This window comes from Pavona decussata, unplaced genomic scaffold (genome assembly GCF_977016875.1).
Source record: "Pavona decussata unplaced genomic scaffold, jaPavDecu1.1 SCAFFOLD_92, whole genome shotgun sequence".
In the NCBI taxonomy this organism is placed as follows: Eukaryota; Metazoa; Cnidaria; class Anthozoa; order Scleractinia; family Agariciidae; genus Pavona; species Pavona decussata.
Window position 1 is genome coordinate 3,678,474 of NW_028145509.1, and position 26,853 is coordinate 3,705,326.

Genomic DNA, 26,853 nt, shown 5'->3' on the forward strand with positions numbered 1-26,853 from the left:
ACATGAAGACATCTCTTTTTTCATTCCCTCATTTCTTTTCATGATGAAGGAAGGATGTAGTTTCCTGAAGGCTTCCTTCAAATTTCGAGGAGAAATAAGATGTGGGTTAATCTTGGTTGAAATATCCAGCAACTGGCTGGAGATTTCACGACAATTTTCACTTGCCTGTAGAGCTGAATGGTCTTTAGATCTCTTGCTCTTTGTAACTTTTCCTCTTTTTGAATCTACATTTATAAGAAAAGAGAAACAATTACACACAAGAGGCAAGTCTTTCATGTTCTGGCACTTTGAGAAAATGCCCTGCAAAAGGAGCAGTTGGCAATACTTGAGTGCCACAATCAGCAAGCCTTACGGTTTGTTATAATGGACGGGATGATAAAATAGTATTAATAACGAAAGTAATGCCAAAGGAAACGGTTGAGTCATCTCGTCTCGGTTGCAAATCGATAATGACCAAACTTAGCGAATGGCGTCATTGCCCAGAGGTTTGGCTTCGGAGAAAACTCTCTCCTGGAGAACGAGAAGATCTGAGTACGAGATTACCGACTAAGCCTGCAAGCGTTTCTGGGAGATTTTCAGCGTCTTTCGCCTTTTGATCGCGCGAAAGTTGGGACGAGGGCAAAAAAATGGGAGCACGGGGGTCAAAATACAAAAGAGATAGAAAACCACACGGGAAAGCTTGCTACGCAGGCTAGGGCAGACTTCATGTCTAGAGTCCTTAATTGTGGGTCACACTGCGAGTTAAAGCTATCAAGGGAAAACTTTAAAGCGCGTCTTTTGAAGGCTGCTTATAATCTGGCACACCCGCAGACACCGTACACAAGGACATAGTGGGTTGAAAATGTTTAACATGAAGGAGACGAGTGGAAGGAGGAACTGCATATCACAACAAGCAGTGTTTTCGGTGTTGAATGTGATGGAACAAACCAGAAAACATGCGCCAAAAGCTACACTTACTATTAAATTGCCTGTTGAATTATCAGCTACATGTGTTTGCCGGACGGCTTGCATCCTTTCAAGCTTCCTGATGTAAGAAAATGGCAGAGACAAGGTTTCGAATTATCAACAGCAAGGACGTGTTTAAGCACAAATTGCGCTCATGCAATGCATATTAAAATGTTTTAGAACACATAAACGCATGGCGTCCTATGGCGTCCCACGTCCTCGGGATGCAAGAATCTGTATGTACATTCCACTTAATGGACTTACAAATCTACTCTGAAAAATCAAAAGCTTGTAAAGCAAACTAGATGAGATTTCTCCACTAAGTAGTGGCTGACGTATGATTGAATGATTGAACAATGCTGAACGGTCACGCGCAAAATGGGCTGATAATGGCACTACAGAAAGGCAAGTCTTGATTGAGACCCAAGTTGGGATTCAGAGGAAAGGAAGGGGGGGGGGGGGGGGTTCCAAGGACACTATATTTTTAGGAAACTGGTCATAAGTTTGTTTGAAGAGGACCTAACTTGTCTGGGATGGGGGAGTATCGAGGACACCACCTAACTTATGAACATCATCAACAAAATTTTATTGGCTTTACAATTGGAGTGAAACAGAAATATTCAGCTAACAAGAGTCAGCATTGCTAGATAAACAAGAAAAGTGATGATGGATAGAGAGGTGGCTATGCAATAAAGACATAATCTTTCGATAGTGAGGAAGGGAGGTGCAGACAGACAGGCAGAGACCAACATCAATTTTGTGGTTTGGTGGGTCCTGTTTTGACCACTTCCCTTAAACTTGCTGCATTCACACATGACGACCAAGATTTACAAGAAACGGTGACTAGACCAAATTTCAAAATTCACCTTTTCCTAATGGCGTCTGTTTCTCTGACAGGCTGGTCATCTTTAGCTATCTTCTCATGCCTACTGAACAGCACTGCAGCCAGTTCAGAATCACAATCAGCCATCTGCTTCGCTTTGATTTTGGTGGACTTGTTTCCTGAAAATGATTGAGGTATTAAATAAACAACGACGAAAATTGTTATCCTAATCAATACTTGTAAGGTTTCCCCAACCTTCAGCAGTCATCAGCCAAAACATTACCGATTTTGCAGTTGACATTATTTTCTTTTCTTAACACAGCTGAAGAGTAGCCACAACAAAACGTAATCTCTTACAACGAAGCATAACGTTAACATAGAAATTTTACCAGAACTCAATGGCACTGGTTGGTAGAATACAATGGAACCCCACCTTACGAACACCTCGTTTTTGCGACCATTTCTTTTTGCCCCGAAACAATTGAAGGTCCAGTCATTTCTTTATTTTTTCAGCCTCCTTAATCCGACCACCCCGTTATTACGACCACATTTTCACGGCCCGAAGGTGATCATGTTAAGGGGGTTCCACTGTATATACAAAAAACTGGATCGTTACTTTCGATTTTAGACATTTGAATGACAAAATAGAGAGTACGTGAAAAAGCTGCCAAAACTGCATATACAATAGTGGAGGCTCGGGGAAGGGAACTGAGAGAGCAATAAAACATCCACAGGCCGCTCAATTCTCCAACAAGGAGCCTACAAACCAGCTATCTACAGATAACCGGCAAAACAGCCCCCTGTGAGCTGCAAGTGCCACAGGAAAGAAAAGCACCAAACCTCGTCCCCAGGTTCTTCGCGATATTCAAAATGGCGATACGAAAAAGACTCTGAAACATGCTGCAAAAATACTCCATTTATCGACCCTAGGGACGAAGTTGGAGAGCACTCGACTACTCACCCGCTACACCATTCAAATTTCCTGTTTCTCTTACTGTTTCCGATATCACAACAGTAGAATGTTTCTTGGGTACAGCGCCTAACAAACAACAGGAGATTAAATCAATAAAGTGATGGTAATGAAAGCAACTGGACTTGTGGGATGTGATTTGATGAAACGGCCTGCCTCTTCCATGGGCTCTTGACTTCTTAATCAGAAATCAAATAGATCAACTTTGTTTAACCAGGGTGACACTTAACAGTCTGTCACGACTGACAAACCTGTGGCCCTCAGATTGCAGATCGAATTGAAATTTGAAAAATTTTGGCTTTGAGGACTCAGAGAAAAACCTTTCGGAGCGAGGACGAGAACCAACAACAAACTCAACCCACAAATGACGCTGAGTCCGGGAATCAAACCCGGGCCACATTGGTGGGAGGCAAGTGCTCTCACCACTGCGCTATTCCTGCTCCCCTTCCTCTCAGGAAGTGAGAGCGAGAAATTGGCCGTGAATGAGGACTGGGAATTATTCTGCACTATACTGCTTCCACTTTGTCATACTGTGTAAAGCCTGATAACATTTCTGTAAAAATCTGTAAACAGATGTACTGTTGTAAAAGGATTGTTGCTGATATTGTTGCAAACAATCTCATTTACCACTGTCACAAAACTCGCAATTTTCTACTTGCTCGATTGAAAATGACAGCAAAAAGCTCAGTGCGTTCTCCTAGGATAGCAAAGCATTGTCTTTTCTTTTGTGAGTGCAAAACAAATTGATCTATTCTCACAGCGTACATTAGCCCTTCGTCAGAGCGAAATGCACGAAACGTCACAGTCAGCTTTCGAGTCTCTTTACGGTGGACAGATTACCTTGTTGCCAAAATTAATAAAACCAAATGTTTGTTTCCAAAGATAAATTCTGAAAACTTTTTCATGTCATGAAGGAAGAATGTTGGTTTCTGTATGGTTATATACCTGTATGATCACAAAATTGCGGAAGTTGATCACAGTCAATCACTATGGATGGATCACGACTTGCTGGTGACCGTAAAACAAGTGAATAATGAAGAACTGGAATATCACATCTAATCACTGTTATATTTATTTTACGACCCACCATCTCTCGCATCACCAGACAGGCCTGACTGATGACAGACTCAAGAGAACAATGAAAATCAAGCATACAACTGATAAGGCTCTACTAACCAAGCTTTTCTTTTGGTCCTTCACTGGGGTGTCCAACGTTGGCTACACGGAGATGTAACTTGCCTTCTACTGCTGACTTGATACCAAGTGGCCGAATGGTGCCAGTACGAGTCTGAAAATCAAGAAATTTGTATGGTAAGATGGCTGGGTAATTGATGGGATGCGGTAGGAAATGCTAGAGAGAAGGCAAGCCTACTTCTACTGCCTAACAAAAATTCCAGTTAGCACAACGTTCAACAGCTAAATAAAAGCCCAGTCCATGTTAGTTGTCTGAGCTACCAACAAAGATTCCTTGAGGGGTTTGAGTTAGCCTCCGAAGAAAGCATTTTCTTTTGGCGGGTTGGGTGGGGGGAGGTCAATGCAGAAGAGTTGAATTGAAAGCAAAAGATTGAAAAGAGACAATTTTTGTGAGGTCAAAAGGCAAATAATCTTGAAACCCACAAAAACGCTTGCTATCCAGGGTAGGCCTGGGTTACAAGGCTACATTTCTAGAGATGCCCAGCAATAGCCTTGGAAGGTTATAACGCATTTCCTAAAAGGGTCGATGGTTCGATTTTGTAATTTCTACAGAATCTTTACCATGAAATAGCCCAGAGGAAGGCAAAGTTGGTCCCTAATGTGGGTCAAGAGAGATTTGTAACATTGAAGCTATGTCTATACAAGATTAAAACGTGACAATGTATTGTACACAGTGACACTGCAAACTACATCATCATTCATCTGAATGGTGTTACAAAATAGTTATGGGACCGGACCAATTCCCGTTGGGCACTCATATTTTATTTCTCTGGTATTCGTTACCACATACTTAATACTACATATTTCTTTTTTAGTTGATGACAGAGCTTAAATTGATCATCTTCCATTCTTTTGACCACGAGACAAATATAGATGACAAACTAGAAATTATTAAATTTCATTAAAATCAATAGTTAATTGAGTGCCCTTACCATGTCTCCAGCTATTGCAGGAGATTCTTCAGAATACTCAGTAGAAACCACATCCAGCTCATGAGCAACAGCCACAGCTTCACGACCCTGACGTAACAAGTGCTGACATGAAAAGAAAACAAGACATTTAAAATTTAGCAACTTTGCGGTCACTGACTCTATTGTTGGCTTCACACTACAAGCTAAGTTAGTTTCAAGTAAGCACTTGATTCAAGTGCACTTGAAAATCTCAAGTCGCACTTTAGAAAACCTGGTGACAAAGTATACACTTGAAGCACAAGCTGTCAATCATCGTTCGCGGTAAAATCAGAAATGCGACTGCTCGCCGGAAAATCATGAAGCCTTTACAACGGAAAAACGTTTTGCGTTGTTTACTCTTTATTTTGTCTTTAATTTTAACTCAGAGAGTTTTAACATTGCAGGAAATGCATAGGTACTTCATTGTTTACGAGTACTTGGCGACAAAACAAAAGAACGGGCGACATCTTCTGAACTGAAAATCGATGGTTCAGGCTGTCCGTAAAGATGAAATTCAAATAAGATCGTAAGTTTAAATCGGCTTTTCCTTCTTTTTTATGTTTACTTACAAAAAAGACTGTTCCATGGAGTCCTCAAACTGCGAGGCGTATCTCCAACCATCCATTTTGATTTTTTTTTTTTTCTTAAATTAATTTTAGTTCACGGCAAAATGTTTATCTGTCCTGGCACCGCAGCACGTGGCTTTCAATTGGTTTCCCTTTCCCTATTGGTCAAGTACGTTCTCAAGTGTGGTGTTGGCCATACTTGGCGGCGTACTTCGGCTTCTTTGAACTGCGAAAGTTTCCATGGTCACTAAGTAAAGTTCAAGTTGGTAGGTTTTACCCCTTCACACTCAAAGTAGGTTTCAAGTGCACTTAGATTATACTTACAAGCTCTAGTGTGAAGCCCCCTTATATCCATAAGTTTTGGTTTTGAAACGGAAGAATTACAACCCAAATTTCTCTCGAATCTCTTTACCAGCAAGGGGTTTCTAAAACAACTATAACGTTTCGACTTCTCTCCAGACATTATCAAGTTCAATTAAATATAAGTTAATTTTTATTCTGAACAATGAATCTCTTTATGTTGGCCAAATTACCTTATAAACTCTGCTGATAAAACCAAGTATTCGTTTTCACTCTCCCATTAACACAGCACCACAGTTTCTTTAGAAACTAAGTAACCATTTAAAAATTTCACATCTCTTGGTTCTACTTACTATTAACCTCATTACCAACTAAAATTACACAAATGAAAATCTGAAGAAATGTTCTTTTAAGAAATTATAATACTTTAGCAAAATACTGCAGATACTACTTTCCACGTTCTAATACTAAGATTTTATGCACATTAAATAGTGGAGAAACAGCGGCATCAAGGTTAGCAAGGTAGACATCCGATTTGAAGGTCAAGGGTTCGAGACCAACACCTCCAGACAGTCTTACTGTGGCAACTTAATGTGGCAGCAATTTTCTGCACATAGCTCCCAGGACAGACTATTGAAAATAAGAGTACCCTTTTGCAGTCAATCAGATTGTGGATTTCCTCTAAATCTTTAAACCCATAATGAACAGAATGTTAAGGACGAGAGTGTACAGTGTAAGAGTAAGAAGCAAGACAAGGGAAACAGTTCGAATGAAAGTCCACGAGAGAGCTTGCGAGTTTCGGAACAAACAAGGTTGTTCCATTTTGTTGTTTTAACTATCATATTCCCTGCAGTTTCTTTTAGATATTTTTTAACTTATTGTAAAGCACATTAGATCATATAGAAATAATGAATTTTGCACTATATAAATATAAATTTATTTATTTATTAAGTCTCCTCGTAATACCAATACCGGAAGAAACACAGAGTTAATGAGAATAAAGCAACTGATAACCAGTGAATAAAGATAAATTGCCTTTTTGTTTCAACAACATAGTAAATAGACCCTTCTCCAAAATGGCAGCCGAAAATTCGAATAAGTTAAAATTAAAAACGTATACCAGCACTAGAAAGGGCACTTTTACTTTAGTAACCCTGCAACGTTTCAGCGTATCAAGTGTAATATCAGCTGAGAAAATGTAAGTTGAAAAATGAAAAATTTACAGACGTTTATATGACTGGGGGTATGACATATACCCCCAGTCATAAAAACGTCTGTAAATTTGTCAAATTGCATCTTACATTTGCTAAGCTGATATAACACCAAATATGCTGAAACTTTGCAAGGTTACTAGAGTAAAGGTGCTCTTTCCAGTGCTGGTATCAGTTTTTCATTCATTTCAGTTTTAACTCACTCAAATCTGTTATCACCATTTTGGAAATGTACAGGGAGGCAAGTAAGGAGACTTTCTAAGTTGATATCATGACTTAAAAGTGTTCTATAGTCAGTGGGGTGGGCTATTGTACCTTGAGCTGCAGTGAAGTGGAGCCTATAAGAAGAAGCGAGTCACCATCCCAGACATCAATGTGAAGTGCTTGGCCCAGTAGATACTGACTAAACACACGTCCCTCTCCTGGCTGCATATATGAAGGGTCCAGTAAATACCGCAACTGCAAGCACGCAATACAGGTCATGTACATTGATCAGGGAAGGTAAAGTAGTGCAGGGCAGCTTACTTTATTGTTCTTGCAATGATGACAAAATTACATCCAAACCTATAGCAAGGAGTCACCCTTCAACAGTTGTTTAACTCAGACCTAAATAAACAAGACACTTTTTAGAAGTCTTTTAAATTTAAGTTCCACACACAAGCATACCCGGACTCTCTCCATTATAAGCCCCCCTCAAAACCTACATGAAGTTTCACAGCCTGTGAAAAGTGCCCCTCCACTCACCTCACTACATTTCCCTTCCCTCCCCTCCCCTTATTCAAATACTACGCTTGAAAGATTTACTCATACGTAATTAATTAAACTTTGAAATTCCAACAATCAAAGGAGCAAGGGAGGGTGTATGGTATCACATCCTGCCCAGTGACTACTGATAAGTCGTATTATAGGATTTCATGGTACATGTATATCAACCAAAATAATCAGCGCTCCCGATAAAAACTGTAAATCTCACCATCAGTCCAGGAGGTTCATCTGATAAGGATCCATCTTTCTTAAACTTTTGTAACACACATGGGATTCCTAGAGACTGACTGTCTGTGTCTTTAAGGTACACCCTGTTAATTAACAACAGTGGAGTTTAATTTCAGTTCAGACATGTATCGAGTTATGTTCCAGGGCACTTCATTGGGTGAAAAAATGTTGAAAATTAGTGTGTTAAATCAATGTTAACCTAGGAAATCCTAAATGCTAAGACTAGAGTTGTAGGTGATACAAAACTATACATAAATATTGTTCAGTAACACAACAACAACAACAACAACAAGAACACCAGATAACTGTCACATATTGGACCTGGAACCTGAAAGTTTCACTCCTAATCTGGGGTTGCAGTCAACTACAACAACATCTGGAAACAGTTCTTGGGGGAAGCAGGGATGGCGCAGTGGTGAGAGCACTCGCCTCCCACCAGTGTGGCCCGGGTTCGATTCCCAGACTCTGCTTATATGTGGGTTAAGTTTGTTGTTGGTCCTGCTCCGAGAGGTTTTTCCCCGGGTACTCCAATTCCCCCTCTCCTCAAAAACCAACATTTCCAAATCCCAATTTGATCTGTAAAGTGTCCTCAATTAGTGCTCTGCGCAAAATACATTGATACTAAATAAGGTTACTTATTTTCAATTATTTTTATACAAAAGTCCTTTCCAGTACAGTGTCCTCCCATCCAAACACAGCCCCAGCTACCCATTGTGGATCAAAAACACATCATTCATTGCCTTGTGAAACTGACTTTATTGAAGAAATTATACCAATAAAAATTACCAAAGAAAAACATATCTTGCACACAAATAGGTAGACATGATATGAGACTTTAGTGTCTTTTCCAAAAATTTAATGTTGAGTCTATGTTCTAGCAAAGAGAGAAACTAACTTGAGCTTTCTCAATACTAAACTTGTGACTTTATTTTCTAAAACTTAAAACTTGGAGATGCACGTTACATGCTGCTGTTTTCAACGCTGATACAAAAAATCTGCTTCAATTAACATTTAATTACCTTTCAGTAGTAACTTGAGGAAAGCGGTAAAACTGAAATGAGAAAAAGGCTGTTCTGTTGTAGCACCTAAAGAGATTTTAAAAAAAAAGAACGGGATATAATATAGCTCTGTAATTATTAATATCTGCAAAAGCAACTTTTCTGAAAGGATTATAAACTCCAAGGATTGGCTGTTTCTCTTCAAGGCTTTGATATAACATGAACGTCTGGGACACAGCCAACCCATGCCAATTAAAACCCCTTAAAATAAAGATTAAAATAAACTGCCCCCACTTTACTTTGCATTTCTTTGCCTCTTAATAATAAAATTGATGTCCACAACTTTGTTATAAGCCTTTGAACTGTCGTGATCAGAGACGTAGACCAACAAAATGGATCAAAATTTGTTCTGCAATGAAGCTTGGGACCTTAGACAATATTCTCTTCAGCATTAATCAAGACCTATTAGAAAATGACTATGTAACAATTTGCCCTAAAACATACAGGAATTCTGCCTACACAACCCTCTCCAATTTGATCACTATTATTGCTATATATGCTGAGGCTTCCCAAATTATTCTGTGCAAAGGATACAGCATTGCCAAGAGAGGGAGCTGACATGTACATGAAAGGCTACCCAAAAGCACTTAACATTATGGCATGGACTTAGAGCATCGGGACTGTTGGATGGGAATGTTGTTGATCCAATCTGCCACTTTAGAGTGCTAGAAGTAATATGTGAAAAATGAGGGTGTCCTTTGTCAGGGGGTCCAAACACCGAGAAACACTCAGGTGAAAGCACATGCTGTTATTGTTACAAGGTGTTTGGAAACCTTGATGCAGCACAAAAAGTCAAGATTTTGACATGATGTCCAAAAAGAAAGTTCTGAATAGAGAGCATCGACTTGAGCTGTTTTTTTACACAAAAATAAGACAAGCCATGCAGTACCGATGAGTGGCAGTTATCACCGTTCATTGTTAGAAAAGGAAATTCCACAATGCACTCAGTTAGTCACCTGCATTTTTACAAATCTTTGCATTTACTGTAAGCCCCCATTAATTTTTAGTACTACTCTTTCCCACAAGAAAAAATAATTAATAGTTGGTTCATGGTACCAAATTAATCAATTATTAACAGCCATTTCACTTTTAAGGATATAACATGTACACACCTTGAAAGTGCAAGAAACTGGATGATAATCTCATTACCAAGCAGTTGATCCATCCCCTCGCTATCCAAGTTAAATGGCAATTCCTCTTTGGGATCAATTACAAGAGGAGGATTCCCACGTTGATCAACAATGGATGGAAATCCAGCGCTGGACAGTCTGGCATAGGAAGCACGAGATACTGTTGTCGGGACACTAAGAAAAGGAATAAAATACTTTTATTTGCCAATAAAACGATGAATGAAAATCCTGAAATGTCATTAAAATATACATACGAAGCAGTTTTGTACACTCAGGTTCATTCAGACTGATTACTCTTTCCTGGATACTATTGAGATTATGACAAAAAATAAATAAAGTTTATCATCATGGGTTATGGCAAGATTTCTTAACACATGGTTAGGATCAGCCAAAATGTAACAGCTGATATGAAAGCCCCAGCCTTGAAAGAGCTTTTATATCCAGTCAATTAATACACATACCTTGGGTGACCTGTTCCTGTTCCAGTGAGAATCAGAGGTGAGTGCACAGTGCTGTATGGCATCTCAGATAAGTGAGTCACAGGAATGGGAGCACTGGGACGCATGCTGGAAGGCATGTGCTGATGAACCAAAGTAGACATTTTTTAAACAGGAAGTCATGGTATAAAAGGGGTCCAGCCTAGCCATTCAAACTTTCAGTTGACAATCAGCTGCCTTTAGTTTGAATTTGTTACAGTTACAGTGGAGAAATTAAACAACTTTTTGCTGCTACCTGTGTCTTTGTTGTTAGTCTTCGTGTCTGACTCAATAAAACATGTGTCTGTGATGTTTTCTCTGAGAGCCCTCTTAATATGGACACCCAGACAAAAGTTCTAATTTGTTGAAGTTACAGTTACAGTGGAGAAATAAAACAACTTTTTGCTGGCATAAAAATGTCTGCTTTAATCTTTGTACCGACAAAACATGTCTGACGTTTTTTGAGAGAGCCCGCTTAACATGGAAACCTGGATGATACGGACATTTTAGCATGTCCCCTTGGTGTCCATACTAACCAGGTTACACTGCACCTTACTTACGCATTAATTTACCTGAAGGAATGGATCTCGTGGAGGTACCACTGGGAAATCCTCTGATAGCCTAAAATAAAAAAACTAAGGTGAAACCCTTTCTCAGACCTTCACACATGGGAAAAAAGTGAACGCATTTACAGCTAAACCTATCGTTATCTTCTTATATTGCACACAAACAAGGGGGGTGGGGGTGGGGCGACCAAAAGAGCCATAAAAGGGGGAAGCAAGCAAGGGAGATAATGTGTATTTCCTGTAAACACTTTTTTCGTTACTGATGTTTTTTCCTCTCTCAAGCCTAATTTAACTACCAGAGCTCTACAAACAGTGTTATAAATTCTACCTCCCCCCATTTTATTTGTAACTGTAGAGAGGTAGTGGCCAACACGAAAGCCTTGCTCCTTTGGCCACTACGCACTTCTTCCCTAGAAGGTAAAATCACTTAAATAAATTGCCCTGCCTGTTTAAATCTTTTCTTTCTATAAAATATACTGTATTTCGTTCGAATAAGTGTGAATAAAATTGAACTGAATTGAATTGAACAAGGCAATGGGAGTAAACCAGGAGGAACCAGCCAAGAGAAGTAAACCAGGGGGAGCCAGGGAAGGAGAGTCAAATAGGGGGAGCCAAGGAAGGGAAGTCAAACAGGGGGAACTAGAAAAGGGGAGCCAAACAGGGGAAACCAGAGAAAGGGAGTCAAACAGGGGGAACCAGGGAAGGGAAGTCAAACAGGGGGAACCAGGGAAGGGGAGTCAAATAGGGGGAGCCAGATAAGGGAAGTCAAACAGGGGGAACCAGAGAAAGGAAGTCAAACAGGGGGAACCAGAGAAGGGGAGTCAAACAGGGGGAACCAGGGAAGGGAAGTCAAACAGGGGGAACCAGGGAAGGGAGTCAAACAGGGGGAACCAGGGAAAGGGAGTCAAACAGGGGGAACCAGGGAAGGGGAGTCAAACAGGGGGAACCAGGGAAGGGGAGTCAAAAACAGGGGGAACCAGGGAAGGGGAGTCAAACATGGGAAACCAGGGAAAGGGAGTCAAACAGGGGGAACCAGGGAAGGGAAGTCAAACAGGGGGAACCAGAGAAAGGAAGTCAAACAGGGGGGACCAGGGAAGGGAAGTCAAACAGGGGGAACCAGGGAAGGGAAGTCAAACAGGGGGAACCAGAGAAAGGAAGTCAAACAGGGGGAACCAGAGAAGGGGAGTCAAACAGGGGGAACCAGGGAAGGGAGTCAAACAGGGGGAACCAGGGAAAGGGAGTCAAACAGGGGGAACCAGGGAAGGGAAGTCAAACAGGAGGAACCAGGGAAGGGAAGTCAAACAGGGGGAACCAGAGAAAGGAAGTCAAACAGGGGGAACCAGAGAAGGGGAGTCAAACAGGGGGAACCAGGGAAGGGAAGTCAAACAGGGGGAACCAGGGAAGGGAGTCAAACAGGGGGAGCCAGGGAAGGGGAGTCAAACATGGGAAACCAGGGAAAGGGAGTCAAACAGGGGGAACCAGGGAAGGGAAGTCAAACAGGGGGAACCAGAGAAAGGAAGTCAAACAGGGGGGACCAGGGAAGGGGAGTCAAACAGGGAATACCAGAGAAGGGGAGTCAAACAGGGGGAACCAGGGAAGGGGAGTCAAACAGGGGATACCAGAGAAGGGGAGTCAAACAGGGGGAACCAAAGAAGGGAAGTCAAACAGGGGGAACCAGGGAAGGGAAGTCAAACAGGGGGAGCCAGGGAAGGGGAGTCAAACAGGGGGAGCCAGGGAAGGGGAGTCAAATAGGGGGGAGCCAGGGAAGGGGAGTAAAACAGGGGGAACCAGGGAAGGGAAGTCAAACAGGGGGAACCAGAGAAGGGAAGTCAAACAGGGGGAACCAGAGAAAGGAAGTCAAACAGGGGGGACAAGGGAAGGGGAGTCAAACAGGGGATACCAGAGAAGGGGAGTCAAACAGGGGGAACCACGGAAGGGGAGTCAAACAGGGGGAACCAGAGAAGGAAAGTCAAACAGGGGGAACCAGGGAAGGGGAGTCAAACAGGGGGAACCAGGGAAGGGGAGTCAAACAGGGGGAACCAGAGAAGGGGAGTCAAACAGGGGGAACCAGGGAAGGGGAGTCAAACAGGGGGAACCAGGGAAGGGGAGTCAAACAGGGGGAGCCAGGGAAAGGGAGTCAAACAGGGGGAACCAGAGAAGGAAAGTCAAACAGGGGGAACCAGAGAAGGGGAGTCAAACAGGGGGAACCAGAGAAGGAAAGTCAAACAGGGGGAACCAGGGAAGGGGAGTCAAACAGGGGGAACCAGGGAAGGGGAGTCAAACAGGGGGAACCAGGGAAGGGGAGTCAAACAGGGGGAACCAGGGAAGGGGAGTCAAACAGGGGGAACCAGGGAAGGGGAGTCAAACAGGGGATACCAGAGAAGGGAAGTCAAACAGGGGGAACCAGAGAAGGAAAGTCAAACAGGGGGAACCAGGGAAGGGGAGTCAAACAGGGGGAACCAGGGAAGGGGAGTCAAACAGGGGGAGCCAGGGAAAGGGAGTCAAACAGGGGGAACCAGAGAAGGAAAGTCAAACAGGGGGAACCAGAGAAGGGGAGTCAAACAGGGGGAACCAGAGAAGGAAAGTCAAACAGGGGGAACCAGGGAGGGGGAGTCAAACAGGGGGAACCAGGGAAGGGAAGTCAAACAGGGGGAACCAGGAAAGGGGAGTCAAACAGGGGGAACCAGGGAAGGGGAGTCAAACAGGGGGAACCAGGGAAGGGGAGTCAAACAGGGGATACCAGAGAAGGGAAGTCAAACAGGGGGAACCAGAGAAGGAAAGTCAAACAGGGGGAACCAGGGAAGGGGAGTCAAACAGGGGGAACCAGGGAAGGGGAGTCAAACAGGGGGAGAAAGCCAGGGAAGTCAAACAGGGGGAACCAGAGAAGGAAAGTCAAACAGGGGGAACCAGGGAAGGGGAGTCAAACAGGGGGAACCAGGGAAGGGGAGTCAAACAGGGGATACCAGAGAAGGGAAGTCAAACAGGGGGAACCAGAGAAGGAAAGTCAAACAGGGGGAACCAGGGAAGGGGAGTCAAACAGGGGGAACCAGGGAAGGGGAGTCAAACAGGGGGAGAAAGCCAGGGAAGTCAAACAGGGGGAACCAGAGAAGGAAAGTCAAACAGGGGGAACCAGGGAAGGGGAGTCAAACAGGGGGAACCAGGGAAGGGGAGTCAAACAGGGGATACCAGAGAAGGGAAGTCAAACAGGGGGGACCAGAGAAGGAAAGTCAAACAGGGGGAACCAGGGAAGGGGAGTCAAACAGGGGGAACTAAGGAAGGGGAGTCAGACAGAGGGAGAAAGCCAGGGAAGTCAAACAGGGGGAACCAGACAAAGGGAGTCAAACAGCAGGGAACCAGGTAAGGGAAGTCAAACAGCAGGGAACCAGGTAAGGGAAGTCAAACAGCAGGGAACCAGGTAAGGGAAGTCAAACAGGGAACCAGATAAGGGGAGTCAGACAGGGGGAATCAAGTAAGGGGTGTCAAGCAGGGGGAATCAGGTAAGGGAAGTCAAACAGGGGGAACCAGTAATGTGGATTCAAACAGGGGGAACCAGGTAAGGGAAGTCAAATAGGGGGGATCAGATAAGGGAAGTCACACAGGGAACCAGATAAGGGGAGTCAAACAGGGGGAACCACACAAGGGAAGTCAAACAGGGGGAGTTAAACAGGGGAAACCAAGAAAGGGGAGTCAAATAGGGGGAACCAGGGAAGAGGAGTCAGACAAGGGGAGAAAGCAAGGGAAGTCCAACAGGGGAAACAAAGCAGGGGGAGTCAAACAGGGGGAGCCAGGCAAGGGCAGTCAAACAGGGGGAAACCAGGAAAGGGAAGTCAAACAGGGGGGAACCAGGCAATAATTAAGAGAGGTCAAACAGAGCAAACCAGAAGGGGAGTGAAGGTGGGGAACCTACTATGTAAATTGCACAAAGGGAACCAAACATTGGGGTAGGTTTAGGGAGTGAAATTGATTTGTCGGTATTTAGCTGTGTCCTTTGGGTAACTGTTCCTTTTTGTGTCTACGGCTTCTAGAGAAGCGTAGACACTATGTCATCGGGTTGAGTGAAAGAGTGAAAGAGTGAAAGAGTGTAAGAGTGTAAATGCCACAGGAATCCTAAATGGAATCCTATCGGAAGCCGACGCTAATCCTCGACTGACCGAGATCTAAGCGATTGTATTTCCGGATCAGGACAATGGCGACAATACGGTAAATGATGTTTTCTGATGTTGATTTGCTTTTTACAAATAGTTTACAGTCAATCCAGGTCACGCGTGAACAGTATTTCCAAGAATGAAATAAACATTCGAATTTCTCTTTGTAATGTCCGACGTGTGAATGGAATGTTGGACATTTCGCTGGAAATCGTTCTGAAAAAGACGCATTAACTGAAAAAAAGATTCAAAATACTTGGGAAACAATTGTTATTCTTGAAATATTCAATTTTGCAATGTAAAGAAAAATTCATAGCTTTATACCGTCAATAAGCTAGGGAAATTTATACGGGAACTCTGAAATCTCGTTTGCGATTTTCAAAACTGACATGTAAATTTCAAAACTCCGTTCAAATTTCAAAAATATCGTTCACGCGTGACCTGGGTTGACTGTAAGTGATGATTTGAACAAGAATTCTGTAACTTCTGTAATTTTCATCGCAAACATACCCGAATTTACTGCGAGTGATCGCTTTGAACAAACACGCCCGGAGTGTCTTCAAATTTTACATGCGTGTTTGCACGCACGCAAAAAAAACCGAAAGTTTTTTGCCTCTTATAACAAATGCATCGTTTATTTCAATAAAATGTTTTGTTGAAAAAGCTTTTTGTTGATTTTTGTGTCTTTGTCAATTCATATATGCGTTTGAAAAGCGACAGATGCTAGATGCGCAATCAAGGACAATTTGCATAAGCGGGTTGAAATTTGATATGCCAAAGGTCTTCATCAACACGCCGTGAATTTTAGCAATTTTTGCGTTCAAGTGTGTTTTTCGGCAAATGATTAATAGGTAACCATATTATTTTACGTCAGAAAACATTTGTTTTTAACCGCTCTACGAAAAAGTTAATTTATGCGAAAACTATGGAAACACAACAGGAGTCAAAGAATGATACTTGCCACACATAAGTTCAGTATAGATTAATTAATAGTTTCTGTTGCATTTTATGCCTACGTTTCAGATTAGAACTTTGCTTTCAGTACTTTATGTTTAGAACTCTGCTGCATTGCTTTCAGTACAAAGTTGTGGTTCACGTTGTAAGATTATATAATATATTGTTTATGTTGGAATAAAGTTACAGTTCTCTTCAAACAAAATGTTTGTGGTAAACAATACCAGCTTAATCTCTTCTCACCAGTATTCTGTGCAACATTTTTACAACCATTTTTTTATCTTTATCCTATTTCCACTCCTCCCTCTTCGTTTTCTTTTCAGTCTTATTTCCCTTTTCTTCAATTGTTTTATATCACATTTCTACACCAGTGCTGCAGTAGACACATGCAGTCTGAGACTGCCTATTTTTTAATGGTTTGAGAAGCTGTGTCAAACACTGTTTGATTTGATTTTTAAACATCTCAAGTTCGGTCAAAAAAAAAATCAGCTTCTCCTCGCTTTTTCAACCAACTTCTCAAATGAAACACTCTTACAGTCTTACAGGTGTTTAATATTTTCCACACATTTCTTAGAGATAATTAAGCAACAATTATTGTAAAAAATAGTAATACAAAGTAATCATAATGTATGGCGTTTTTTTTACAAATGGAAACTTAAGTATCTCTGAAAAATGCATGGTTACCCCAAATATTCTTTTTAATAACAAAAGCACTTGCTAAGTTCTACTTTCTCTGCATAGATTAAACCGTGCGAAAATATCCCTGTATTAGTAGGCACCACCCATAGGAAACCCAAGTATCTTAGATGCACAGAACGTCTTGAGATGCACAGAACGTTTATCATCATCATCATCATCATCATCATCATCATCATCATCATCATCATTATCATCATCATCATCATCATCAGTGGAAATTGTTCTTTTATCTTCTGAACCAAACCATATGAATTAGCTTTTATATATAAGATGTTGATACTTTACAATTTTATGACAGCAAACTGTTAAATTACTCAGGTTTTAATTGAATCAAACTGTATCTAGTAGATTTTATTCTTGTAGATAATAAAGTTATTAATAGATTATTTAAAAATATTATTATTATTATTATTATTATTATTATTATTATTATTATTATTATTATTCAAAATATTGAAGAAGAAACTAACTAGGAAAAATATTTCATTTCAATTCACACATACACAGATTTTTATTTTCTCACAGGCTCTTTCTTTAAGAAGGACGTTGAAAAAGGACCAGTAAAACTAAAAATTCAAAGGAAAAGTTCACCAAATTTTTTGATTATTAAGATCACATTTTCAAAACCACCTTGACAGTATTGATGTTTTCTTTTTCTTATGCATTATTAATGAGTTTGGAGTTTCTGTATTAGTTTGTTAGGAACATCATGTACTGATGTGAAAAAAAAGCCACGCAGGCTTAATAAGCAGCTACATTTTATTTCCACTATATTTCTCGTAGATTTTTTAAACCTTTTCTCAAGGCCAACTGAACTAATTGAATAGTTTAAAGGCCGAGTTTCACGGATAAGCGCATGCGCGAGCAGCCCGGCTCAAAAATAAATTGTACGGGTCGACACTAAATGAATGATTTTCCAGTAATCAGAGACCCATGTATGCGCAAAGGATTTTGGGATCGCCAGGGGGCAAACATTGCTAGTCGCTAGAAAGAAATGTATGGCGTAAAGTTGTTTCTTTGTCAAAAGCAGTGGTTTTGGACAAAGAGTAACGCATTTTCGCCGTGATTTTGTGAGAAGCGGAGGTGACTAATGTTTGTGCGTGGAAATTGTAAGTTTTTGTGTGGTTGATGCGATAAAATCTATCGATAAACACTCTTGCGTAAGGTTGATTGTGAAATCTACAGAATCTACATCAAGTTATTGTATAGAAAAGGTACAAACTTAGGCAGCTTAGGTGTAAATTTGAGGGGACTGACTCAATAAAGCTTTTCAGTTGTAATTATGTGTGTCGAGATTGTTTTCTTTTTATAACTTCATAGCTGCTGAAATTTTACCCAAACAAAGGAGCTGAGAAATTATTGTGCGAGGGGATGGAAATTACCGAGTGGAGGGGGAAACCAGTGATAGTTAACACGGGGAAATCTCCCCTGGCCAGAGCAACGAGAATGCTAACTCAGGATAATTGTCTAATCATTCTGTGGCGTAATCAAAACACAGGAGGAAAATACTAACTAAAGCTCCCACTACACAAACCTCACAGTTACAGAGCGGATCGGCGAAGCGATATTAACAAAAACACAACCGTGACTAAAGAGGACTTAAGCCCTCAATTTAACGCATTGCATAGCTTTCAAACAATTAAGCTACAATGATAAGAAAGGATCAAAAGACAGATAGCCGTGATAAGAAACACAACATCTTGCGACAACCGCAAAAGCAAATGGCCGGGCTCAGCAACACAAAAGGTGCAAGATACATACATGTACACCGTTCAAATCCTATCCTTATAGTGATAAAAACAGAGGCTATATCGTCACCGGATGCATTGAAATGGGCCATACCAAACCTGAACCAAATGCCACAAAGTACATAAGAACGGCAGTCGCTAAACAGAGACAACGAGAGTTCTAACAAGATGCCTGCTTTACTGGCATTACGCGTGATGCTGGGGCTGATTCATTTTTTCCAACTGTATGCTTCCTCGATTGATAAAACTATCCTTGCTAATGGAATAGTTTGAGTCACGACGATCGCGTTACGTTGTTTTCCTTGTGTAACGCGACTCAGACTTTCACCGGAAATGTGTGGAATTCCATTACGATAACGTAAGCTTCTCAATGACCTCTTTTTAGTCTCGCGTCGTGGTCAAGGACTGTCAAACAAAGCACGATTCCTTCGCCATGAACTCACCAATTTCCACCGTTTTAAATGTCGAGTGCTTCTTAAAAGTTATTCTTTCGATTTGCCGCTTCAAAATGGTGAAATTTCCGTTTGAAAACGGCACACTTGAGTCCAGAACATGTTATAAACAATATGGCGCCAAATTTAATCCGTGTCAAATAAATAGATCAAATGATGCGTTGACGTCACACAGGTAGGGGTGAGTGGGTCCCCTCCCTGGCGATGTAAGCGACAAGAATGGATTTTGATTGGCCTGCTTCTGTTAAAGACAATCAGAACAATACACCCCGAGTAGGAGAGGGGTGAGTTTAATGAATAAATTAATGTACCGATTTGAAGCTACGACGAAGAAAAAGAAATCGTCCCGTTTTTAGACACGGTATGCCCTCTCAGGGCATCCCGCGTAATAAACGATACGCATAACCCAGAAATGACCTTTGAGATAAAAATACAAAACATGCGACAGTGACCATCACGCAAATCCTACAAACCATAAATGGCATTTAATAAGAAGAAAATCAAGCTCTTAAAGAAAATTTACGGGGGACACCGCTCATTTCATAAATAAGAGGGTGTTCTCAAAAAGATATACCCGTGAGGACAAAACTAAAACATGCACGTGAGCGCGAGGGCTTGTCAACCCTATATTTATACACCTCATATAGCACAGTGATCACCACCTGGCATAGCTTGTTTTATCGGCACACATACAATTACAACTGAAAGGGCTTTATTGAGTCAATCCCCTCAAATAAATACCTACGTTTGTATTATCTTGAGACTATTGCTCACCATTACTTGGTGTAGATTCAGTAGATTGCACAATCAACATTTCGCATTTATCGATAGATTTCATCCCAGTTATAACACAAAATCTTACAATTTCCACGCACCAACATTTGTCACCTCCGCTTCTCACAAAATCACGGCGAAAATGCGTTATTTTTTGCCCGAAATCACTGTTTTTGACGAAGAAACAACTTTATGTCATACATTTCTTTCTGGCGACTTGCAATGTTTGCCCCCTGGCGATCCCAGAATCCTGTGCGCATAACATAGGTATCTGATTACTGGAAAATCATTCATTCGATACGAGCAGTGTATTGATTACTATAGTAACAAGGACATGTGTTACGGTTACCTTATGTGAAACTACTGCATGCTACAGCATGATGTGAAAGTACTGTTACTGAGTTGAAGTAGAATAATGATTGTACTCCAATACAGATAATTGCTTAGTGAATAAAGATTATTACATAGAAAGCAATGGAAGAGTGTGTGTCTCCTCACTTAAGTAGTAAATGACTACACAACATGGTGGAACAATCTGTAGAAATCGCGCCCGAATTTGGATCATCCGCTCTTCGTTCTTCACTTTTTATAATCTTTGTTTCCTGTTGTAAATATAAGTTCGATTTTTGTAAGGTTAAAAGTGTTTTAGCATCCGAAAACGACATTTTTGTCGATGGATCGGCAAGGAGACGTCGCGGCCGACCGGCGACGGGACGTTCTGTGGACTCTCTGGAAGCACAGAAGTTAAAGCGGACAGAGTGGAGTGGATGTAGAAATCCTGTGTGGTTAACAAGATACGTCCACCAAACGTGGAAAATTGGTAAAGAGATAAGTCTGTTTAAAATAGACAACGATTTCGCGACACATCTGCTTTCGCTGGAAATGGCAAAGGTCACCAACTGGCTTTGGATGAACTCGCGAGGATTTTCTAGATTTCAATCGTACTGTTTGTTCATATGGAAGTCAACTGTCAAAAACGGAGAATTCGAAGGACAAACAGCATCAAACATCAGTGTTTTGCTTTGGATGGAAAAAATTGTACAACACTGAGACGCGAAGCGAATAAATATGAGATCAAATGTGCGAGTTAGTTGTAGTCGTCTATTAGCGGGCTCGAATAGCGGGCAGTAGAAAAAAAATCCAAAAGATTTGCGGCAAACTACAAAACCTATTGTAAGGTATTCATTTATCTATAAAATTATGGTCATTGCGAATGGCAAACGCAGTTTTGATTTGTCACCATGGCAGAGTTTTCTCAAATGCATTCCGGCATCTCGGAAGGACGCTCAGTGTTGTTGTTACTAAACGATCGCATCGCTTCTTGAAGAGGCCCTGCCAGGGGGGGCTCCCGTGTCGCTTGTCTGAATTTTAAAATGTCCCGTGTCGGTGTTTTGTCAGTGCTTCATGTCGCTGTCGGAAATTTAATGAAAATAGTTTGTCCTTGTCGGAATTTAAGGTTAGGAAAAACGGTGCGTGATGCGGAAAATAGATCGCGAGCCGAGGTTCTTTATCACCTCAGACCCACACACGCTTACCTTGTGGAAAGGTCTGCTAATGATGCAAATCAACGGGAAACGTATATGGACGAAGGCTTCACCACTCGCGAGTCACGCCATACTCTGGATCGCCCTTGCTCGACTTTTCACTGTCTTTATTTTTATTGGTCAAACTTTCCCGTTGTTGGCCTTTACATCACACTAAAATTAGCGTAAAAACATATGAAATCACCGTTCTTTGTCATTAATTCTCAGCCTTATTGTCACTGTCGGAGTTTTGTCGAGAAAAGTTGTCTTTTGTCGCGCATTTATTTCATGCGCTGTCGCTACTTTTTGGGCCATGTCGCTTGTCGGAATTTACCCTGGCAGGGCCTCCTTGAAGCTTGCGGATTTCTCGTTCTTCGCCCTCTCGCTGGTCTAATAAAATCAGGCTATCGAGCGTGCACACTATAGTAAGTAATAAAATCAGGCTATCGAGCGTGCACACTATAGTAAGTTTATCACTGAATGCTGATGAAATACTGGATTTAAGCACGTAGGTTTGAGGGAGCTTCTCGGCTTTTCGAATCGCGCGTAATAAAAAGAGGTCGATGCCGCCAGATATCGACATTGTACTAAAATAAAACCGTATACGTTCGCAAAAGTTCTGGCATTCTCACGAAGCGGCGCTGCAAAAATCTCCATGTGTTTTACATGGACAGCCTTTTTGTTTCCTTCTGAAACGTGACCGAAACACTGGCCGGTCAGTTTTATTTTTATGCCAGCAAGTTATAAGACTTGCCCGCCGTATCCCGCCGGTGTTGTGTACTCGCTTCTAATTGGTCCACAGGGAGTCCACAAAAGTTGTGAAAAAGAAATAAATTAATAAATTATTGACTTACGTTGTTCGTTTCTTGCGGTTTTCTATAGTGTTCATTTGCATAAAATTTACGCGACAGCACTAATGTCGTGTACTGAGTTGTGCGCGAGCGGATCTAAGCTCTGCTGACTTTACTATATATATATTGACAAGGGAGGCAACTTTTTCGAGAAACAATTTGAACACACTCAGCAAAATAGCTTTGAACGTTCCACTCGGTTCGCTGTGGTCAGTCATCGCTCCCTGTTTAGTCACAAAATGCACGATACCGGAAAAAATTTTCGGCCGACTTGTCGTGCAAACCTAAAGTTTGTAAATAAAACCAAAGTAGAATGTCAGTTCGCGCAATTTGTGACTAAACAGGGAGCGATGACTGACCATAGCTGTCGCGCAAAAACATCTTTGCGAGGTAGGGAGAGGCGACATTTCGCTCGTGATGGCGCGTAAATCTGTGACGTCTGCGCCAAGGTAACTGGCCGCAGCTGTTGCGAAAAAATACACCGAGCAAAACTACGATAACGGAGCTAAAATGCAGGCTCAAAATTGTTTCTTCTTGGGATTCTGACAGGTAAGTGTGTTCCCAAATTTATCCAGCTTTCATTTGATAAGAATTTGGTTGCAAACCAGCGAACAAGTGGAACGTTCAAAGCTATTTTGCTGAGTGTGTTCAAATTGTTTCTCGAAAAAGTTGCCTCCCTTGTCAATATATATAGTAAAGTCAGCAGAGCTTAGATCCGCTCGCGCACAGCTCAGTACACGACATTAGTGCTGTCGCGTAAATTTTATGCAAATGAGCACTATAGAAAACCGCAAGAAACGAACAACGTAAGTCAATAATTTATCAATTTATTTCTTTTTCACAACTTTTGTGGACTCCCTGTGATTGGTCCAAAAACAATTGGCTTGACAGCGCTTACGTTATCGCTCGCGCACGCGCCGAACCGTGAAACTCTCAAAAAAAGATATTGTTTTGTCTACTTTCTGTTACGCTACATGACGTCACACCGGATGTTCTGACAATTTATACAATGACCAGTGTAAAACTCGCGTTGTGATTGGCGGAGCGGAGTTTGTGATTAGAGTATAGACGCACGATTGACGTCATCGAGTGGTGTGACCGGCGTACGTGATCAGAGTCTAGAGTCCAGCCAGAGCGACTAGTCAACAAAGTTTTGCAAACTGTTTTTGCGAGTAGCAGTAAAACAAAGGCAAATTTTCGCAAGAAAGGAAAACTATCCTATGAAAAATTGGATGAAGGCCGCTGAGAGTGACCTCAACCAGGTTTAAAGAAAACTAGATCTTTGTTGTGTCGTGGTAAGAACATCGGTCACGCTACTCGCCTGCGGCTCGTAGCGTATTTCTTTGTTCTCACCACGTTTTGACGTCATCTGTGCGTTAGCAGAGTGACGCACGGGAAAATGGAATCTATTTGTTAAGTAATGACGATGCGCCAATGACGATGTGCCACAGAGACCACGCTTCCAATATTATTGAGGACACCCGCTGGACCGCAAGTTAGCGTCCTTAATAGCGAGAGTCCGCAATAGCGGGAGTTTATTTCAGTCAAACGTCTGTACTCTATGTTAGCCGGGGATTTAGCTGCTGTCCGTGCTATCGGAGTGTCCGTGTCCGCTACTGCACAACAGATCAAATTAAAAATTTCGCTTCAGGCGAGACGCCATGTCCTCGTCTAAATTCAGCTGCGTACGTTCTTGAATCTTGGTTAGAGCTGTATGGCTTTTGCTTGGAAGGGGATGAGTGAAAAGAGTGGAAAAGGTAATTCCCTTGGGAGAGGAGAAGAAACGCCAAGCACTTCTCCAGACGTCGATGGATTGGAAGGTGAATTTGCAGAATTCGGCATTAAAGACCAAACACCTCAGAAACAAAACGATAACACTAAACGAAAAGATTGTAGTGAGGTACAAAGAAAACTTTTCGACGATTCAAAAGAAGAGACTGATGATGAAGAAGCTACAGACGGTGATGGATTGCTGCAGAATCACCCGTGGAATAGCAAAGAGCCAGATGGTCAAAATTTAAAGATGGCTGATACTGTTGGAAAGTCTGCTGATTACACTGTCTCGGGAAAATGGCAGCGTGGTGAGAAAAACGTTGATCTTAAAAAGATCTATTCTAATCTTCCAGCGTTTGTAAGTGAGATGAAAGGGCTAACAAGTCGGGAAGAGCTGGAACGCGTATTATATAGTAGTAGCCTAATCGAAATAGTATCGCTGAACGAGGTTGGAAGTCCACACATGAAAGAAATTGTTCAGAAGAAAGCGAAAGTCAAACCACAAGACAAGCGTTCCCGGCCTGGTAAACAGCGCGAAGAGTTCATGGCTTATTCTTTGCCACTGCCAGAAGATGACGCAAACCAATTTCAGTTACCGCAAGAAAACTATTGGTACCTTGACTGCGAATACATGCTAAAGATGTATTTGCCTGAAAATTCATTGCAATGGTTCAAGACCGAAAGCGGGGAGCCCATCAGAGAAATTAAAGAGGGCAAGGAGGACAAGAGATGGGTTTTTATTCCCTCTTTCCGCCGAGCAAACATTGCTCTGTTGGATTGGCCACAAGATAACGATGAGATTGTAACACTAGAGTCCACCCTTCGAATACTTGTTGTAAGGCCATCCGAGTTTGAGGAGTATGTGCAGTGCTGTGGCCGGTACAACTTCCCTGTCATCAGCCTCCCACAAGACGAGATTGGGGCCGGTTACCCGAGATTGTGGATCCAAAAAATTGCTCTGCGTTTAAGGTTGGATTTCATTTGGATGATTGACGACAGTGTGAAGTGCTTCTATGAATATTACCCGAAAAAAAAACCCCCTAACGGCTTATACAAAAAATACAGACGCCGCCCATTCGGAAGCGTTTTCAAGCGTATTGAAAACTTCGTCAAAGAAACAAAAGATGAAGGACGTCCCATTGCAGCCATGAGCCCAAAGCGATTTATGGGTGGAACTCCGGTAAAAGATCCATTTGTTTGTGCACCTCCACGAATCGCTGTGTTTCTGAACATAAAGGCACTGAAATCAAAGGAAGTATATTACCGACCTGAGCTTCAAGTAATGGAAGACATGATCTTTGGATACGAATGCGAAAAGAATGACCTCAAGGTTTTTATTGATAACCGTGTTCACCTTCAGGATCGTCAATGGAAAGATACAGGAGCTAGGAGTCCATCCGTCCAACAACACCAGCCAGAAGCAGCCAAAAGCAGCCAATGATAAGTGAAACTAAGAAAACCTTCTTCATCTCAGCCGGTCAAATTTATCAGGACAAATGTATGCATGTTTACAGATTTGGGCAATTGCAACCGAGGACAGCATTGAGATAAAGAGTTGTGAAGTTAATGTTAGGATGCTGATTCAGTTGTGATTTTGTTTAATGTAATAATTTTCGGTAATGTCAGTTTGATCAAATTCAATATGAGCACTTTTGGCATTTTTTCTGTTTTCCCCAAATAATGCAAGGAAGTTGTGCTATAATCAGGTTTGACACTGCCGATCTCTCCGAATCTTGACCACAGGCTCCTCTAAGACTGAAGCTTGAAACAGAAACTTAACTGTCATTGTTCTGATACGTCCTTGTGAAGAGAGAGTCACGTCCAAACATGTTTACAACAGCACAGCAAAAAGAGGTTGATAATCAAGGTACAGTAGCTTTGAGTCCTGGGCCCGCTTGCATAAAACATCTTAAGATAAGCCCGAGTTTTCTGTAGTCGTTCTATGTCTTCCGAAGGATTTCAAGAGGACTATATTGGATTACTCGGCTGAAGGCAGTTTCTTGAGGATAGGGAAGACAACAAGAGCGCAAGAAAATCTTTTGAATACAGGGAACAACTGTAGAAAACCCCCGGCAGCCTTCCCGCTAGCTAAACATAGGGATAACAAATGTTTTAATGTTTATAAATCATTTCCTCGAACTCAACTGAGCCAAACTTATTAAAGAGGGACAATGTTAGAAAAACCCTGGACACTATTTGAACCGTTAATCAGTAAGTTTGAGATTTTGTCTGCATTAGATTAAGCAAATTATACTCAATACTTTCTGAGATTCCAAGAAATATTCTGACTTTTCATAAGATGAAATTCAACTGCAACCTTTATAGCCTCCCACGCAGACGTTCTTAGGGGTTCGTCACGCGTTCCTGCCCCACTCGTGGGGCAGGAACGCGTGACGAACCCCTAAGAACGTCTGCGTGGGAGGCTACAACCTTTAGGGATTAGGTGCTAGTTCTGATGCTTTGTGATTAGCAGGCTATCCATCCCCTCTTTGGCTCAGAATTAGTAAAAAAAAAAAAAAAAAAGAAACAAAGTGACAGTTGAACATTTCAGAAGAAATGCCAAATGTTAGGCCCATAAACCAGTCAGTATATCAGTCAGACACATATTCCATTGGAATTTAGCACTTCAGAAAATTTCGTGTAAATTAGAGGAATCTCATATTTGTGCAGATAACTTGATAAAGGAAAGCTTTTTGCTCTAGACAAGTATCATGCACCATTAATTTGTTAAAATAAAAACATATCTAGTAAT

The 26,853-nt window shown here is 41.6% G+C and overlaps 2 protein-coding genes across 3 annotated transcripts in view; one reads left to right on the plus strand and one right to left on the minus strand.

Moving 5' to 3' along the window:
• The window catches only part of LOC146473929 (nephrocystin-4-like), a 50,137-nt gene that overhangs the window by 11,583 nt on the left and 11,701 nt on the right, over positions 1–26,853 (minus strand). The window contains exons 14-25 of one of the 2 annotated variants that reach the window (XM_085117973.1): positions 11,189–11,237; positions 10,602–10,720; positions 10,123–10,314; positions 8,972–9,037; positions 7,933–8,035; positions 7,275–7,418; positions 4,865–4,966; positions 3,915–4,026; positions 2,730–2,807; positions 1,812–1,947; positions 958–1,024; positions 162–224 (exon numbers count right to left, since the gene is read on the minus strand). In XM_085117973.1, the coding sequence (XP_084974099.1) occupies positions 162–224; positions 958–1,024; positions 1,812–1,947; positions 2,730–2,807; positions 3,915–4,026; positions 4,865–4,966; positions 7,275–7,418; positions 7,933–8,035; positions 8,972–9,037; positions 10,123–10,314; positions 10,602–10,720; positions 11,189–11,237 (1,231 nt within the window). The remainder of the gene's footprint in view (positions 1–161; positions 225–957; positions 1,025–1,811; positions 1,948–2,729; positions 2,808–3,914; positions 4,027–4,864; positions 4,967–7,274; positions 7,419–7,932; positions 8,036–8,971; positions 9,038–10,122; positions 10,315–10,601; positions 10,721–11,188; positions 11,238–26,853) is intronic. The other variant, XM_085117972.1, reaches the window with a different exon arrangement.
• On the plus strand, positions 23,828–26,417 carry LOC146473930 (uncharacterized). Its single transcript, XM_085117971.1, has one exon. The coding sequence runs from the start codon at positions 24,043–24,045 to the stop codon at positions 25,540–25,542; it is 1,500 nt and encodes a 499-aa protein (XP_084974097.1). The 5' UTR covers positions 23,828–24,042; the 3' UTR covers positions 25,543–26,417.